The sequence below is a fragment of the Galeopterus variegatus genome, unplaced genomic scaffold (assembly GCF_000696425.1).
Source record: "Galeopterus variegatus unplaced genomic scaffold, G_variegatus-3.0.2 Scaffold208, whole genome shotgun sequence".
NCBI lineage: Eukaryota > Metazoa > Chordata > Mammalia > Dermoptera > Cynocephalidae > Galeopterus > Galeopterus variegatus.
Genome location: NW_007726319.1, coordinates 61,926 through 81,693, shown reverse-complemented (window position 1 = coordinate 81,693; position 19,768 = coordinate 61,926). Strand labels below are relative to the sequence as shown.

The 19,768-nt window shown below is 46.3% G+C and overlaps 1 protein-coding gene across 1 annotated transcript in view; it reads right to left on the bottom strand.

Annotated features, from left to right (window-relative positions):
• FAM124A (family with sequence similarity 124A) overlaps nucleotides 1-19,768 on the bottom strand; it is a 52,323-nt gene that overhangs the window by 15,620 nt on the left and 16,935 nt on the right. The window contains exon 3 of the mRNA XM_008565840.1: nucleotides 12,785-13,518. Within this exon, the coding sequence (XP_008564062.1) occupies nucleotides 12,785-13,518 (734 nt within the window). The remainder of the gene's footprint in view (nucleotides 1-12,784; nucleotides 13,519-19,768) is intronic.

Sequence of the window (19,768 nt, the reverse complement as noted above, 5' to 3'; positions counted from 1 at the left end):
TGCCAACATCGTTAGATTCAAGGGGATCTTGGAAAGCAACGTCCTCTACTGGTTTCTGGGCCCTACAACATGGCATCTTGCTGTGGCCGTTCACGGGCCCAAAGTCCTCCAAAGAGTCTCTGCCTCCTCCTGAGGTCCCAGTTGCACTTGCTCATGCCACATGATCCTGCTTCTTCCAACTAAGTAACTGAGCCAAGGGGGGATGCCTGACCTAAGGGAAAGCAATTGAAAGATGGGGTTGGGCCAACTGGATTCTCGCTCCTAGACAAAGACACACAGCTAAAAGGTGGCCACACCAAGTGTACAGCAGGAGTCTTGAGTTGTGCCTAACAGAAAAATGATTTGTTCTGACAACCCCATTTCCTCTGGTGAAAAGAAGATTAAAGACCTTTTTTTTTTGAATAACATTAGGAGAAGATTATAAAATTGTTTCTTCATTCAATAATGACCACGACCTGGAAACTTCCTCCTTGATCCTGCTTATTATTTCTCCAACCTTTTTCATTAGTCATTTCTTATAGCCCTTTCCAAAGGTGAAGACCAGAATTGAATTTTGTCCCCTAAGACTGTATTACTCTTTGGCTATCAAGGACAGAAACCCAACGCACACTATTAAGAAGGGACATTTAATGAAAGAATACTGAGGCGGCACCCACAGCTGCAGAAATGCAGCTGGGCCATGGGGTAAGCAGAGCTAAGGAGTCGTTCTTTCTCTTCTCTGGCCCTCTCTGCAGGTCAACACCGTTCTCTCTCAACCAGAACAGTGTTCTCTCCCTCCACAATTGCTGACCACTTGTAAGCTTTACCTGTTAGAGCTTCAGCCATCTGGAGGGAGACCACCTTTTCTTTTCCAATGCCAATGTGACATCCAGTGCACAGATAGTCTGGTACCTTGACTACAGTCTGGGAGGCAGGACTGGGCTATTCTAACAAGGTGCTTTGGCTGTACCTGTGTGAATGGGGGCAGGGACTCTAACAAAGGAGTGCACTGGGAAGGACATGCCTTTGTTGGCTGCAACATGGAGCCGACCAATGCCAGATACAGTATTAACAGGAGGGCAGCTTAACCCTTACACTGAGACAACTGCTTAGATGGTTCAATAGTAGCTGTTTCTCTGAAAACAGCTAAATTACATTTCTCATCAGAAAAGGAGACTGCTTTTTTAAAAAAAATTTATTTACATGAAAGCTGTGTGACAAGAAACCTGTGAAACCTAATTTCTTGGAAATTTGTAAGAAGTGAACAGGAGGCAAAAGCTAATGATTTGGGTGTGACTTCAGCCTTACAGTTCTGTGTGACAAGAAACCTGTGAAACCTAATTTCTTGGAAATGTGTAAGAAGTGAACAGGAGGCAAAAGCTAATGATTTGGGTGTGACTTCAGCCTTACAGTTCTAGGTACTTTCTTTGCTTCTCGATTTTGGGAAGTTTTCTTCTCTTTTGAGGTCCAAGGGAGAAAAATCTATTTGTAATTTTCTATAACAAATATTTCAGGCAAGCAATATACTAGGATCATACTAAAATGACATACATGTTGGAATTTAAAAAATCCTAAATACATATTTTGTATAATATATATGAGTAATACATTTGAAAACAAATATGATCATTACTTCCAAAAGAGGTTTATCTACATGTTTCCAGAAGTGTTTGGTTTGCAGGACAAGTGTATCCTAGCATGTGTGAGGATAACTTCTGCTTGACTAAAGTAACTAGAAATCCTTAGGCTTTGAAGGGTTAATAAACAGTGTTTTGATAAACAGAATCAGCCTCATACTACAGGTTTTACAAAGCAGGCTGAATCCATTTCCCCCCATGGACCCTTCTAACACACTATATAATTTTTATTATAGTTACTGTTTATCTGCCTCCCCTACTAGAATATAATTTCACCAGGGCAGGGACTTTTGTCTGTGTTGTTTACTGACGTATTCTGAACTCGCAGTGCCTGGCACAGAGCAGCACTCTATAAAATGGTTAAATGAACAGCTGGTTAAATTTAGGCATGATATCAGCTCCTCATGACCCAAAGATTACAGGTGTGTGTTGATACCAACAACTGCCATAAGGATTGACCACATGTGGTGGCAGGACTTCTCTCTCTCCCAAGTGTCAGTACGAGGGCAGCGGTGCATGGTGGAAGCTGTGGGTCCTGGGTGAGCAGAGGCCAAGGGACAAGGTCTCTTGCCATGTGACCTTGTCTGTTAAGAGTGATAATACTCAAGCCTTCTGCCCTTGCCACGTCCTTTCCTGCTTACATTTTTACAGTTGCCATACACTTGCAGTGTTATTATTGGTAAGTCATTAGTTTACGTGACTTGTAATAGGCCTCATCACCTTCTAAAACTTAGTCGTCAAGTCCTGCCGTAAGCAGACACCTGCACGCACGTCCTCAGAGCCCTACTCAGAGCCCACTACCTGAACTGGCTCTGGGGTTGGACATGTGGATTCCTGGTCACTAATGTATATTCAAAGTACAGCTTTAGGTACCTACTTTAGGAATAGAGAAACATTGTGTTTGTTTTATATTTTACCTAGCATATAATAGCTTTTATATATTCTAAATAACAATCTGGCAATATCTATTCAGTGGGCTCTGTAGGTGAAAGGGCCCCAAAACTATCCCCTAAAAATGGCTAAAAATATGTGCACTTCTCTCCAATGTTTATAATAAAACTTTCCAAATATCCAAAAGTAATGAAAGAACAAGGGACACTTCTATACCCAACACCTAGATAAAATTATTTTGTCTTATTTTTTATCTATGTACACATTTATTATCATTTATCTGTACGTATACTGTATGTATGAGAACATGCATATGTGATAGAATCTATATACAGTTTTTTGCTGAACCACTGAAAGTAATTTGTGGCATCTTCTAAGAATAAATTATATAAATTCCATGTACATGACTGAGTTGGGCACATGTTCACACGTGCCTATTAAGCATCTTGACTTTCTGTCTCAGGCAGGAAGGTGTTTTCTTGTGATCTGGAGAGGTCCCTGATGTTGAGAGGCCCTGGGCGGCCATGAAATTTAGCTAATGGTGGGGCCACCTTTGTGCATTTGAATCTTTACTGGGCCACTATTAGCTCTGTGGCCTGGGCAAGTGGCTTAGGAGCTCTTGTGATGATGATGGTGGTGGTGATGATGATGATAATAACAGTAGCAAACTCTTCGTAGTCCTTACTGTGCCAGAACTTAGTATTTAAATCCTTTCCATATTTTTCACTTATTTCATCCCCATGATGACTGTGGCTTTGTACTGTGTCGACTTTGCTGGGTGGGAATGACGTTTCCCAGAATGCCCTTACCTGCAGGATTCTGTTCAGGGTTGGGATGTGAGGTAGAAATGCAGGAGTCCCTGTTTTTCATGCTCTGAAGGTTGGAGCTGGGCCATTGCTGATATGCTGGCTCCCCTTGTTGGCACGAGGCCACTCCGGGGCCTTCCGCTCCTCCAGCTCTCACCAGACCTCTGTTTTCAACTTCTCCTGGCCCTGCACAGGTACATTTTAGGTCCATGGCAAAGGGTGCCAGCTTCTCCTCGGGTCACCACATCCCTGAAGTTGAGGCAGTGAAAGACAGACATGGGTTCCAGTTTGTCTTCGTGGGTTCCAGCATGTCCTTTTCTCCTGACTGTTGACCTAGCTGGTCTGGGGAGATCTCAGGCCCAATACCAGGAGCACAGTCTTCTCTGTCAGCTCCCACAACTGTGTGAGACCCATAGGCTAGATCACTCTTGGTCCTCAGAGTGAGCCCTGACTTGGTATGACAAGCCTATAAGGTGCTTGCTTGTATTACCCCCATTTTACAGATAAAGAAACAGAGGTACAGAGAGGGAAAGTAACTCACCCAAGGCTGTAGAGCTCGTGTTTGGGAGAGATGGGTATAAATGCAAACCTGGCTCAGAGGTCAGCCTTCTCTTGCTTTCTTCTTTTTTGGTACCCTGGACCTTGGTGTTGTTAGTACCATGCTCTAACCAACTGAGCTAACTGGCCAATCCAGAGACCAGTCTTCTTTTTTTAAAAAAAAATTTTATTGAATCAAAATTGATTATACAAATTTTGGGGGTTCAACATTGAGAAATGTTGATCAAATCAATATTACTAGCATATATATTGTTACAAAATGTAATTATTCTTTATGCCCCTTGTCCAATCTTTCCCCATCCCCGTCCCTCCCCTCCCCCCTCTAATTACCCTAGATTTCTTCTCTCCTTCTGAAAGAATAATGTTTACTCTGTTGATTTGTTACCTAGATGATCTGTCCAATGCTGAGAGGTGTGATCAGGTCCCCCAATATTATCATAGAGCAGATGCTTCTTCTGCCACTCTGAAATGGGCTTTGTGGAGAGAGATGTCCTCTTCTTTTCATTATCTCTGCTGGTGACTCTCCTTGTGTCAATGCACTCCAGTGGCTGGTGGACCATCTGCATGGTGGTTGTGGCATCTAGCCGCTTTTGCAGCAGCCACGGTTATTATGGTGGCTGTGGTGGGCCGCCCACATGGAGGTGATGTTTTTGGCATGCTCCTTTGTGCTGGCAGTGTGCCTGGTTGTGGGGAGTGTCTGGTCCCTGGCACTATGCCTCGGATCCCTGGGCAGGCCCCAAGGCACTGGCACTGTGTGCCTGGTTGTGGGAGGGGGATCCAGTCCCCTTCTCCATGCCTAAGGTCCCCAGGTGGGCCCCGAGGCACTGGCACAGTGTGCCTCGTTGTGGGAGGAGGGGTCTGGTCCACTTCTCCATGACTTGGGACCCTGGGCAGGCCCCGCAGAGGCCAGTCTTCTGAACATTGTTTTTCTAATATGCGAAATGGGAAAAATGATTCTTAGCTTTCAGGGATTCAAGATGATGTATACAACATGTCTGGACCATGACAGATGCAGATACATGCGTAATAAATGGAAGCCACTACTGTGCGGTTTTAGAGCTCTCTCCAGTTTAGTTGAGAGACTTCTCAAAGCATAGGCCACTGAGGAGGGACTGAAAGACAGGTGGGACTTGAGTCCCTGAGGACAGAAGGAGAAGGATTTGAGTTGGTGGGGTTTGAGGGATCCCATGAGGACAACGGGAATGTGGACAACTGGCAGGGAGTAAAGGCACCTTGTGGGTCCACTGAGTGGCTGCTCCCATCCTGTCACTATAAGATTTTACTTATGCCAATTCTAATTTATTTCTTTTTTGAACTCTTTGACAAATAGAAATCATAGGTATTAAAACACTGTTCTAGAGCAAAGGACAGCATCTCTGACACCAATGGTTACAGCTACTAAAGTTGTCAGTTACCCTAGACTTTGTTCATGGTCACATGAAAAACATTTCTGCACCTTCCAAAAAGTCATAATGGAAGACCTTCTATTATTATCTTGAATGATTTTCCTAAGAGGAACCTACTGAGATTCAGCACCCAGGAAGTTTGTGTTTTCAGAGCTGTATTTTTTTTTAATCAAAAAACAAAAACTACATTTTTCTTTCTGTTTTGGCTTCAGGAAGCTCAACAACTAATTCCCAATTCCCTTCTCTGCTCATGCTCAGTCTGCTTTCTGCTCTCTTAGGACAATTATCCTATTATGTAAATATTTACTTAAAAGCGTATGTTTGTTTTAACCAGGTTTCCGAAGAACCATTCAGGCTTTTCTTGGCCAGAGCTAGACAGACCAACTTAGCCATTTCTGTCGTGCACTGGAGGATGCCCACAGAGGAGAGGCTCTCGGCCTGGTCTAGAGTCACACTCATCTCCTGGGAGCAGGGCCAGCACTCTGGCACACAGGACAAGGGGTTCCAGCAGCACGTGAACGGAGCATCCTGCTGGCCAGGCCTGGAGGCTGTGCAGGATGACTGAGGATTTCTCTCCCTCCTGTTTGCCCCTCCCCACTGTTGGTCCACACTGCAGAAGGAGGCGTCACAGCCAGATTCCTCTCACTGGGAAAGGTTATGGCTCCCTCCTAGGGCCAGTAGCCTGTCCGGCCACCACTGACTATAGCAGGGGCTACTGTAGGCCCAGGAGCCCCTGACCACCCCCGTGGCCTGGGGGTTGGTTCCAAATGTCTGAGGCCAGTCAGTGCTTGCAATGAGGCACCATCTTTTTAAAGCAGCGGTGTTTCCTGAGAGCCTGCTATGAGCAAGGTGCATATTAACTGGATCTTTACACATGTCCCCTTCCAGACCACCCTGGGAAGAAAGTGACTTCTTTGAGATGAAAAAAATCCAAACTAGTAGAACCTAGACTCTTTGGTGGCAAAGCTGTATCTGAGTACAATGAAGAAAACAGGGATTCCCTTCACATAAACTTCCAGAGGGTCGGGAGGCCCATTCTTTCAGCATGAAGCCAAGAATCAGGCAGAAAGGTCCTTAAAGTCAAAGTAATATGTGACCTTCCATTTGGGTGGGTGAAAGGTTGGCAGTGGGAAAGAGAAAAATAACCAAAAGGTCTGAAGCCCACTTAGCAAAAGGTTCTTTCATTCATTTTTTTTTTTTTTTGATAAGTGAGGAAGAAAAAGTAGAAAAACACTATTTTAAAGAAAATCGACATAAACATCTTACACGACAAAAAACATCTGGAAGAAAATGTACCAAAACGCTCTGTTACAGTGGTAGTACCACACGTGATTTTTTGTTAACATCCTCTCTAACTTCCAAAATGTTTTTGGATAATTTAGTTTTACCACTTTCGAATAAAAATATAATTAAAAAAGAAAATATGAAAACATCAAAGGAAGGCTAATTGGAAGCTAACAAGAAACATATTAACACAGGGGGAAATTCACTGGAAATTAAAGTAGGTTTCGGTCTGGTGTTTTCAGGTTAGGCCAACCTGACAAAGCCAGGCAAATAGGACTCAGTCTCTGCTCTGTGAGATCTAGCGCCCACTCCTGACTGCCTTCCCCAGGAGCAGCATCACCTCCTGTGCTGTGCCCGCAGCCACCATGCCACATGGAAGGAGCCGGACTAGCTGTGAGCCTGGGGTACAGGGCCCTCCAGTTTATCTTCATCCCCCTCCATTCTGTGTCTGGCTGAAAGGAGATGTTTGGAGCATTTGCTGACTCAAGCAGCTCCCAAAAATGCTGGCCTCGCCATTTCAGGTGCAGTTCACCCTCGGGCATACAGTGGTCGGGCTGCAGCCCTGTGTCCCCGGGGACGGCCCAGCCCACTGGGCACTGCCTGCCACACACAGACACAGTGGCACATCCTTCCAGCTCTACCACGAAACCTGACCTCTTTGGAAGCAGAGCCCTGCACAGACCAAACAAAATAAGCTAGTGAGATGGGCAGCCTGAGAGGGCAAGGTGCTCTGAGGGTGAGAGCAGAAATCATCGCTTACAACTCTTTCTTTCCTTCCTCTGCCTCACAGATAGCTTTCCAAGTCCTGCCGAGGCCTGTAATCATGATCCCTCTGCTTTTTTTTTTCCTAAAAGAAAATCACTCTTGGTCTGAGGCCTGAAAGGGCTATGGTGTCACTTACACCTTCTGCAGGAACAGCAAACCCAGATGATGCTCTGAAAAATGATTTTCAGGGATAGGTGGTGCGGGTGACTTTCAACCACCCTGGGCAGTCTGCCTGGATGGGAGGACATGGTTCAGGCCACATGGTTGACTGACAGTGACTTTCTTTAGTCTGGACCGGAGGCAGCAAGCCCAGGGTGCAGCCTGGGGGCCGCCAACTAGGGCTGTCAGCATCACCTCCCCAGGCCAGCCTGATGGCCTGCTGTTCACATGGTGTCTTCCACATGTGGATCCCTGCCCCTGGTCACTGTCCCAGGCTGAGACCACCAGAGACCCAGGAGGAAGAGGTAAGCAGATGCTCAGTAAGCGGCGACTGTGCAGCAGATGTTGGGCTTGGGCTGGACACAGGAGAAAGACAGTTTGAGGCAGGCTTGTTCACTCTTCAGAGACCTCTTGTGACTGTGCTCTTGATGTTCTGTACCAAGCCTGCTATTAAGGTGTATTAATTCTTTACAAAGAGGAAGTGTCTTCAGTGGTAGTAAACAAACCTGAAGCGATGCTGGCCAACCCTGCTGTGGGACACACTGTGCAAGCAAAGGTGACTAGAAGCAGCTCCTGGCAGCAGCACCTGGAGCTGGTTAGAAACCAGAGCCTAAGGCCTAGTCTGGACCTACTCTGAGTCTCTGGTGGCGAAGCCCAGGAATCTGTATTCGGACAAGCCTTCCATGTGCTTTTCATGCCTGCTAATGTTGAAGACAGGAGTACCAAGAATGCCTGGGGCCTTACTGGGTTCCTGAGTCCACGTGCCTTAGTCTATTCCCAGTACCACCATTCACCATTGTTAATACTGGGAGTGGGCAGGTCTCTGACCTCCATCTCAGTGTTTACATCTGCAAGATGGGGATTAGAATGGTCCCGGCTCATAGAAATGCTGAGAGAGGTGGGACACTAGAGTACACTTAACCCAAAGCATGGAACCTACTAAGTGTGCAATTAATATCAGTTATCACATCATTACTAGTCTTACGTAAATTCTTGCCACATGAGGTCATTCCCAGGCAAGAAGCTGCCCAGTTGGAGGTGGCTGTCTCCCTCGCTGGCAGCAAAAAGCAGAGGTGCCAAACCAGGAGGGTGGGCCACTACTGTGTCTTTGGCCTTACCAGAGACACCAGCTGAGCCCACCCTTACTCTTGCAGCCTCCCCTGGTAGAAGGGGGCCTCTCCTGTGGCCAGATGGCTGGCCTGCGGGGAGAAGGGTTTCTGTCAGCATGGTCACCATTTCCTGCACCAAAGGAAACTGGCCTGGTATGAAGGGCAGGGAGAGGGCATGGGATGGCTCCCCCACACCTGTCTTTACCCTCTGCTCCTGTTTTCGGTGGCTGGAGGTTCCCACTCACAGCAGCCAGAAGACACCAAGGCCCGAGGAGTCCTCCTCCCAGACACCTCATGACGCAGCCTCCTACTCTGTGTCCTACTGCGGGAGCCCTCGCCACTCTGTACATACCGCCTTAATGGTCTCCTAACCACCTCCCCTGCGGAGGTTCTCCACCGCTCCTTCTGCCAGAAGTCTCTCACCTGTCCACTTTCCCGCTCCCTTCCCTCTCTTTCCTTCCTTTATTAATTCTGCAAACATTTACTGGGTGCCTAATATGTGTCAGACACTGCCAGAGGCATTAGGGATACAGTAGTGGGCAAAAGAGACTCAGTCCCTGCCCCCAAGGTGCTCACCTCCTGGCCAGGGAGAGAGCCAGGCCTATAACTGAGTCAATACATAGTGTGCTAAAGGCTGACAGTGTGACGGAGAAAAATAAGGCAGGTAAGGATGATGGAACTACAGGTGTCTGTGTGTGAGAGAACAAGAGAGGGAGACTGTTCTCCACAGAGTGGCCAGGGAAGGACTCACTAATGAGGGGATGTGGAGGGGAAACCTGCAAGGGTGAGGGGCGAGCAGCGTGCTTAGCCGGGGAGGGGTCCAGGTGGACGGGGCGTGGGCACAAGCACATGCACACCAACTGTCGAGACCTGCAGCATGCAGGGCAATAAAACAGCCCCACTTCAATGTCTGTTCCATTCTCTCCATCCACTGTCACCTCTGTGTCACCTTCTAGTGCAGAAAACCACACACTTCATCTCACAAAAAGCAAGCCTTTCTCTACTTCCCTAAAAAACAAGTCTCGTCTTTGTGCACTGTTGGTGGGAGTGTGGAATGGCACAGTTGCTACAGAAAACAGTACAGTGGTGCCTCTCCTCGAAAAATGAAACACTATTACCATATGATCCAGCAATTCCACTTCTGGGTTTATTTCCAAAAGTAGTAAAAGTGGAGACTCAAAGATGTATTTGCACATGCACGTTCATGGCAGCATTATTGATGAACAAAAGGTGGGAAGCAACACAAGTGTCTGTCCCTGGTGAATGTATGAGCAAAATGCATCATGTTCATGCAGTGGAATATCAGTCAACCTTAAAGGGCAGGGAAGTTCTGACATGTGCTACAACATAAATGAACCTTGAGGACATTATGCTGAGTGAAACAAGCCAGTCACAAACAGACAAGAACGTATGATTCCACTTATCTGAGGTATCCAATCAAATTCACAAAGACAAATTAGAACAGTGGCTGCCAGGGACTGGGGAAGGAGGAGGCGGGAGTGTTTCATGGGTACAGACTTTCAGTTTTGCAAGATGAAAGAGTTCTAGAGATAGATGGTGGTGATGGCTGCACAACACTGTGAATGTACTTAATGCCAGTGAACTGTACACTTAAAAATAGTTAAGATGGTAAATTCTATGTTATATGTGTTTTACCACAGTTAAAAACTAAAAAAGCAAAGTCCACCTTCTCACGTCCACAGTGGTGTCAACAGCCAACCTTCACCCGCACCTCTAGAATAACCACAATAGCGGGCTCTCCGGGCTCTTTCTTATACGGTGCCCCCAGTGTAGGCCAGCCAGCTGTAGTTCAGAAAAGCCACGGACAAAGGGAGGCTGGCCAAGACAAGGTGGTCCCTACCTACAGCTCCTGTTGGCTTTGGGTAATCCCACAGAGAGGAATGTTGTCTTCAGATAATCTTCCCAAATTTGTTTCTCTCAGCCAAGCTGGGCTGTACACTCTCATGTTCTTAGGGAGCTCTGAGCAGCAATGACAAGGGCACGGGTGTGAAGGGAAGGTCACCCCACCTCCTTTGTCAATGGGGTGGGATGAGTAAGTAAAATGCGATCTACATTTTAAGAAAGCAACTAAAATCTACCCAACCAAGATTTTCTTCAATGTATAACTCTATCCAACTGAACAAAGACATTTCTTAAAAATTATAGTTGAAAATGGAACTTAGGAAACATATACTGCTAAAGAGAAGGAGGATAAAAAGGCTTTCTCTCAACTGCCCCTCCCCCATGACCTAAATATCTTAATTTTGCTGAAGACTGGATTTTTACTATGGAAATTTTTACACTGGAAAGTAACTTCAAGAGATGGGCAGGCGCATATTTCTTGCTGGATTAGGAGGCTGCTTTCCGCAGTGATGCAGATGAAAACTAACTGGTTCAAATGGCCATTATCAAGATCTATGAGGAGGCTACTCAACATTTCACTCCTGAACATATTAGAATTTTGAACCATAGGCTTGCATTCCTGAGTCTGAAGACACAAATCTTTCTTCTTACCCCTTTGCACTTTGATGCTCTAACTTCAAAAGCCTGTACCTGCACAGATTTTTAACCACTTAAAATGTGTGGATGGATCTTCTTTGACATATTCGTTCTGTGGTTCTTTGAGCAGAGCCCAGGTCAAGCTTTCATACTTTGTTCTTTCATTTATGTTATTAGAGAGATCAAGAGAAAAAAAGTACTATAATTACTGCAAAAAGGAAGAAATTACTTTAGCAACAATCACATTCATTTTGGCCTTTTACTATAAACAAAATCCTTTGCATTTGCTTGGTGCAACTGTGTTATATTTTGCATAAAGAATTGGCAGTTTTCAAACAGAAGAAAAATTTTCTCACATGTTAAAAGGGATTATAGAGCAAATGCTAGCATTCAGTTTACTGAATAATAAAGCAACATTACTTGGTTTCTTATCTGCATTGTTCAAAAGCAAAATTGAAAATTATTTAGTTTCTGTAAATAGTAAATAACTCAAGGTGACCTTTCTGTCTTGAGCAATTTGGCCTGGCTGTAGTTTGAACCAGTTATCTCATCACATGTGCCAAATTCTCACTTCATTTCATGGTACGTGGATTACAGTTCTGGTATTTAAAGCCAAAACCAACAAAAACTATGAACCTTTAGCTGTGATTCAAGTAACCATGATCAGCAGCACCTCTAAAGACAATATTCCCCAACTCGCTATCAACTTTCTCCTTCCAGGAAGCCAAACCTGAAAACTAAGAAACCAGAGGTACAGGCTTTCCAGAAAAATAAAGCCCTATAATACGCCTGGAACTGATTTGCCTCTTAATTCAAAAAAGCCTGGGTCTGGAAAGCATTATCAGGTAGAGTCAGGTATTGGATATTCTTTAATAAACACACTGAATTTTGAATTCTAGAGTATAATGACTGGTCTCTAACAGGTCTGGGAAAACCACAGGAAGGATGAGAGGAGGAAGGGGCTGGTAATGAAGCCAAGGCGTTAACATGGACTAGGGCGTCTAGTCCTTGAAATGTATTCACTCATGCGTTCCCAAGCTTTGTGAAACCATAAACTCCAGACATCACTTACTCCTTAAAATGTTATGAGGAAACCATTTTTCAAGGGATCACAGAATTTTAACAACCTACTGCCCAGCAGTGGAAGGGTGGAAGGGTAAAAGGCAAGAGAGGCACCGGAGGAAAGAAAACAGGTATCTTTTCTATGGAATGTCAACACTTGTATGTTTTACAATTTTTAAACAAATGGGCTTTCCTGAAGTTCCTCTGTGGGAGTGAAGAACACATTGGTAAGAACACTGGAGTAGATTCAGGAATCTTTAACAACAAATTCCCCAGGTATCCAAACAAGCTCACTTGAAATCCCCAGGAGCCATGGGTATTTAGTGGATGCTCAATCAGGGGTGACAAAAGAGGCACCCAGAAGAGCTGGGAGCATGTTTGCCGAGGCGCATGGCCATGACAGTAAAATAAAAAAACAATGGGAAGAGCCTTTCGTGCCTCTTTTGTTCAGATCCCGTATGGACATCTTGACCTGGCCTGGGAGCCGGACAGTGGGTCACTCATCTCTCCTTTTTCCTAACTCATCACTCGGTAACAGGTACAGGTTTCTGGCATAGCTAACCGACTTGTTTCTCCGTTCCCCCCGCCAGACAGACAGACAGACAGACAGACAGACGTCCCCGGGGTACCTGCAGGAGGATCTTGTTCCCGTCATGGTCCTCCGTCTGCCAGCGCCCCTCACTGATAGGGCTGCAGGGGTTGGGCAGGAGAGGCACAAGCTCGCCGATGTCCTTTACTCGGAACTCCAGCACGGAGGAGTCGGTGGGGACCGGGCTCTGGTCACAGGGCAGTCTTTTCAGGGAGAACTGGATGTCCACATCCAGATTGGAGAAGATGGGGAAGATGCAGAAGTCCGTTTTCCTCTGGCTGGGGCTCCGCCGGAGGATCAGCTCGTAGAACCTGAGGCTGTGGGCATAGTTGTCGTGGCGACAGTAGATGGTGAAGCGCACGATTTCCTTGCCGTAGTGCACGGGCCGGATGGCCCACAGCGGCGTCCCGGGCGCCAGCGTGAAGAAGTCCTGGCTGCAGGGCAGGTAGGGCAGGAAGCGGCCGTGCACGCGCTCGGTGTGGTGGTGGCGCCAGGGCGGCCGCTGCAGCGTGCGGTGCAGCTGCAGGATCTGCTCCTCGCCGTACTCCTCCTGCAGGAACAGCACCACCGCCAGCGCAGGCTGCGAGCCCTTGGGGGGCTTCCGCCGCCGCCGGCATGCGCGCCGCTCCGACACCCGGAACAGGGGCAGGTCCGGGTGGATCCAGGCCAACAATTTGTCGATGGCCTCCTGCAGGGGCTGGGACTCCCCCGGATCAGCGATTATGTGGATGCTAATCAGGAATGGGTCCTGTGCCTCTTCCACAGAGAGCTCACCTGGGAGCACACACACAAAAACGAATGAATGAATGAATGAATGAATGAAGTTGTGATTATTTCACTAAGGTGTCCAGTGATGACACATATGGCCTTAGCAGGAAGAGAAGCCAAATTATAACAACTGATTCCATGATCTGTGATTTTCTGATCCCAAGTTCACATGCATAAACTAAGGTAGTGTCCTAGCAGCTAAAGAGGAAAGTTATGGCTACCAATGGTTCTCATCTGATTGAAGAGTGGTATAGGTCTTTACTGATTTAGAAGTCATAACAGGCCCATTAGAGAAGATGCTGTAGCATCACAGCTCATGCCATTTATTTTGAAATAACTGCAGTGCCTTACCCCACAAATGTTCCCTTTCCCACTGCACTCCTCTGGTTTGCTTATTTAATTGGCTTATTTTGTTCATTTAACAGACACCTATAGGCTTCTTCCTATATGCCTGGCAGAGGAAGGCATGGGCATAAAGGACCAGAGAGGCATTTTTGTCCTGCTGGAGTTTGCTCTAATTGACATGACAAGCCCTGGTTGGTGAGGCATCTTGCCTCGCTGGCATGGGGGGGGAGGGGGGCTGGGCCGGTTGTGATCATCTTGTTGCTGAGTCACAGGGAAGAACAGCCTGGTGTCCCGGCAAGCACCGTGTTCTGGCTGTCAGAGCTTACTGCGGCTGTGAGGAGGGCATGGTGAGGCCATACTGCCTGTGCAAGCCTGCCTTTTGGGCCTCTTCTCGGGCACATCCACCCAGAAGCCCACTGAGGCTGAACGGGCCAGTTTACATCCCTGTGTCCTCTGGCAGAAGTATCGAATCCAAGTATGAAGGTGACTGTTTAACTTGGCAGCACTTTCCCATGGGGTAGCAGTCCGCTAACCACACTGGCATATTTCTAATTCAGATAACTATACCTGATAAAAACCTTGCTTTCTAAAAAGATGGCTCTATTTGCATTTATATAAGTTTTATGACTAATCTAATGGAAATCAAGACATCATTAGGCCAATTGTGTTCTCCATTCATCTATTCACACACATGCCTCACAATGTCCACTAGGGGTATTAGGCATCAAATAATCATGTGGTGGAAATCAAGACATCATTAGGCCAATTGTGTTCTCCATTCGTCTATTCACACACATGCCTCACAATGTCCACTAGGGGTATTAGGCATCAAATAATCATGTGGTCAATAATGTTTGAGAAATGTGGTATGCTTTTCAGAACCATAACCTCAATTAATTCACAGGATGAAAGGTAATTTTTTTGTGGTAGGTAAACAACACATTCCAAGTGGGCTTGCAAGTCCATTTCGCCATATGCACCTGCAATAACATGGCTTTAATTTTGTTGGATCAAACCCTGTCTGAATTTTCATCTCAACTCTGTTAGATATCTCACTTGAAAACAGCTCAGTTTATTGTTGCCATAGCTCTCATTCACTCACTCGTTCATTTGCACATTTCTTGAACAATCAATCTTTCTTTACCAGGCACTGAGGAAACAGGGAAGCTGGCACCACTGAGGGCCATAGGAGTTTACTAGACTCTGGCATAAACAGTGCTCTCTTAGAGTTTTACAGTGCATAACCTGCACAACTACAGGGAGCAGCCCTCTAAAGAACCATGAGCCACAGGTGGTAACTTCATGATTTACTTGGGAAACATAGGCATAAAAAAATAAAATTCAATTTGATATATGTCTATAGGGAATACAACAGAGTAGCATTTTTTTGGGGGGGGCAGTCAGATTCTAAAGTCAGTAAGAGATAAAGATTACTTAAAGAAAATATTACCACTGAAAGCCCTCTGAATTTCCAGCAAAGTACCAGATTGTACTGACTTGCAGATAGATGTTTCTTTGGTTGAACATCAGATGAAATAACTGGCTTGCTGCAGGGTTAGAATAGAGTGGAAATAAAATAGTCTTTCTTTAAGCACTAGACCCACACCCAGCAAACCATGCCCTTCACTCTACAAGAGGCATTCAGGAGCTTGAGGGGCTTCTGGACCCTAAGGATGACTAAGGTAAGAGCAGAGTCAAGTCTCAGTTCTCCCATGAACACAGACTAGAATGGTGGGTGAAATTATTTAAACTGTCCTCCCTCTCTCCTTCCCTCCCTCTGGCTGAGCGTGTATGGTACTCCCAAATGTGTATGAGTTAAATATGAGCGCGATGTAATTCTGATTTATAACTATGTGACAAAGGAAGGACCAACTTTTCTATGCAAGGCTTCTAAGGAGGCTTCCTGGATGAGGCACCATGTGAACTGGGCCTTGAAGGGTAAATGGTATCACATTTACGATACCTTCAAATGCAGGAGAGATTACTGTAGGAAGGGAAAGACGTCAAGAAGGCACAGAACTGTGCAAAAAATGAGCATATTTGATGGGGCAGTGAGTAATTCTGAAACGTGGCAACAGATGCACCTGGGAAAATGCATCACATTTACGATACCTTCAAATGCAGGAGAGATTACTGTAGGAAGGGAAAGACGTCAAGAAGGCACAGAACTGTGCAAAAAATAAGCATATTTGATGGGGCAGTGAGTAATTCTGAAACGTGGCAACAGATGCACCTGGGAAAATGGATTAGAGCCAAGTTATATGGGACTTTAGCTCAATTTGGTAGGTAATGAAAGGTTCTAATGAAGGGATATTGGGATCAAGTGAGGGGGAGGTTGACTACAGGCAAAGTAAGGACTTAGAAGACTAGGGAAAAGTCCAGACAAAAGAAAACAAGGACTTGGAAGTGTAGGAGATTGAATTATTGGTGCTAGTTCTTTATCCTATCCTGTATCTTTAGTCTGTGCCATGTGACTTTGTAGTTCCTTGCACTAAATGGGTGAAGTGTCCTTTGCCACCCATTGACTTTGGATTGGATCATATGCCTAGCTTTGGCCAGTAGAAAGAGACAGAAGTGACATGTTTTGGCTTGCCTTCTTGTGCTTCCAACATCTCCATGAGAAGAACATGCTCCAGTTAGCCCACTGTTCCTAGAAGGAGGATATAAGACACATGGAGCAAAACCACCCTCGCTGAGCCCAGCCTAGATCAGCCAACCCTCGACAACCAAAGACATGTGGTAACACCCACCAGCTGAATCTGGTCTGGATCAGGTGACCCAAGACACACAGGAAATAATGCATGACTGCTGTTTCAGCCACTGAGTCTGGGGTTGTTGCTACGCAGCAATACTTACAGATGCAGACAAAATCAGTGGATATATAGAAGAGGCACAAGAGAAAGGAGCCCACAGGCCTGGGGGGTGAGGTGTAGAAAAAGAAGGAGAGGAGGGTACCTTGGTGTTTCCTGCTTGAGCAACTAGTCTGATGTGAAGTTTAACTGAAATAGGAAATAGAGGAAGAAATGTAGGTTTGTGGGGAAAGACATTGAGTTACACTTTGGCCACTTGCCTTGAAATGCCTGAATGACTTCCAAGAGGGATGTCCTTTGGCAACAGAACTTGTGCATTGCCAAGGTGAAGGGCTGAATTTAGGGTGGACCAGTTTACCTTCAGACCATATTCTTGCTTTTATGCAGTTATCCGGTAAGAGCACGATCCTACATTGATGTGAATCATGAAAATTCACCAAGATGGCTTAGAAAACAATTGAAACTCATGGATTATTCTGGCCTCTTTTCTTTGCTTGCTCTTTCTGCCCACCTGGCTTCTTTCTGTTTTCACTGAACATTAATGGCACTATCAGAAGTGCAGCTGAAGCAAAAATAGTGAAGACACAAACCAGTGAAATTTCCCACCAGTCAGTGAGTCTAGCAAAGCTGGGAGAAGACACCACAATCACCTACAATGTAGCTTTCACTTCTCCATGGTGTCTTGAGCTCCCAACAGTGGAGACACATGACTCTGCTAAACATCAATGAATGCTCAACAGAAACGGGCAAGGGTAGAAAGGCTTTGAGCAATCTGGGGATGAAGAAATTTACCCCAGAAAATTACAGATGATTTCTGTGAGGGGAAAAAAGACAGACAGAGTGGAAACAGTGGGAAAAGAAGCTGTCAGAGCAGTCAGAGGTCCCTTTAAGATCCTGACTCCACCCTCAAGATGGACATGAGGCCAGGTACATGGGGTGACATTGTCAGCAAACACGCGGCCTTTCTCAGTGTTCTACGTATATGAACTCATTCAATCCCCACAGCCACCCTGGAAGGGGTGCTATTCTTGTTCCCATTTCTGAGAGCAGGAAACGGAGGCACAGAGAGGTGCAGTAACCTGCCAAGGGCATGCAGAGTACGTGGATTAGCACTCGCTCCAGCATCTGATGGTCCTGGGCATCACCCACCCTGTCTCCTGCGTCTGCTGTATCTGACCACAGCAGAATGACCCGCTGCCACTGCCAGCCATTTATGGCCATGCTGCTCCTGCCTTGCCCCGTCCCCTGCTCTCCCGCCTGGTGCCTACTGGCTGCCTTCCTGGCATCAGCCAACAGCTACAAGTCTCGGACACCATTTACATCTCTTTCCTCTGGGCCTCGGTCTCTGAGGAAGAAAAAGCCAGAAACTGCCTCCTGCTGGCACAGGCCCAGCTCTTTACATTTCAGCCCTGCTCTCGAGGTCTACGCAGACAGGCTAGCGCCCCGGGGGGTGCACCAGTGACAGAAAAGCAGACCGGAGACCCAGAAAAAGCCTCAGCCAGGTGTGAGAGGTGGGGGAGGTCGCTGCTGAGTCTCTCCAGCAGTGCTGTCAGGGTGCTCAGCCTGTGCCACCTCTATCAGTTGCACAAAGGTTTACCAGAGAGCAGTAACAAAGGCTACGCGGATGCCTGCATGGATGAGTGAGTGTTTATAGCTCTGCAAAAAGGCGAGATGCCCAGCCTGGGAGCAGGGGGTGGGCTGAAAGGCATCCAACCAAGCACCAGCCTGCCTGGCAGCTTGGGACGCAGCCTGGAGCCAGCGAACAAGGAGGACGAAAAGCTGACCCCAGCATTCCCTCTGCACTGCGTGAACCGGGGTGATATAAGAGGCTAAAATCCTGCCCCAGGAAAGCTACAGAGAAAGAGCCCTGGCATTAGTATGCTCTGGCCATCACAAGCATGTGCCCACTGCACATGACCATGAAACCCACAGGCTCAGAGAGCCATGGAAAGTGGCTCCAAACTGTCAGCAGGTGCTAGGGTCACCCCTCACCCCCCAAGAAATCTGCCTCTGTGGAGCTGGAGAGGAAACCAACTATTTGAGGGGAAGGAGAGAAAATGTGAATAATTAATTGTCATGAAAAGACTCTGAGCGTCCCTGGAGGAGCGGAGATGCAACAACTGTGGCCTTTATCCTATCTGTTACCAGTCTTCTCCAAGGACCTCAGAGAGTACCTGCCGAGACCAAAAATGAACTGAGTAGTGAAACAGACTCTCCAAGGCTAGCTTGAGGATGGGAATTGCTCACACAATATTAACAAGGCTTTCAAATTAGTTTCTAAAAGGAGAAGAAAGGTTTTTTCTATGTGATTATGGACAATTAGATTTTCCTTTGATAACATGAAACAAAAACAACCCTAAGGCAGGCAGCGCACAAGTTCAGGCCTTCTATGAGGCCAAAAGTGCACTGTCAGCCTGGGTAGTTGTTACATTTTTTTTTTCTCCAATTTTTCACCTCTCCTGTACATCCTTTTCTTTGCCACTTAAATTTAACAGGAAAATAATTTAGACAGCAATTGTTTATTATGCTCTTATTATTTACCAAACACTGTCCTAAAAGCTTTACGTATACTATCTCATTTAATCTTACATAACACTATGATAGAGGCATATTCTCCCCATTTTGCAGGTGAAATGTTAACTGACTTGCTCAAAGCCATTCAGCTAGACAAAAACAGAGGCTGTCTGAACCCCAAATCTGTGCTCCTCACTAGTACACCCCCTTACCTCCCAGGTCCACCATCCTCCTAGTCATCCTGTTGGTTTTTGTCTCCAATCTTAGCCTGCTTGGCTGGGGCTCTGAAACCATGGCTTAGCACCTTGGGTAGGCGATCCTGTTTTGAATGGACTGACCATTTCGCCTGAGTGGGCATCCTAAGTTTGAGTCTTCAGGAAGAGAGGGCAGGGGAATGAGGTCCTTCTGCCCATTCACAGATTTCTGGATACTGGACCTCCCACTTGGCTATTCAAAGAAATGGACTGACCATTTCGCCTGAGTGGGCATCCTAAGTTTGAGTCTTCAGGAAGAGAGGGCAGGGGACTGAGGTCCTTCTGCCCATTCACAGATTTCTGGATACTGGACCTCCCACTTGGCTATTCAAA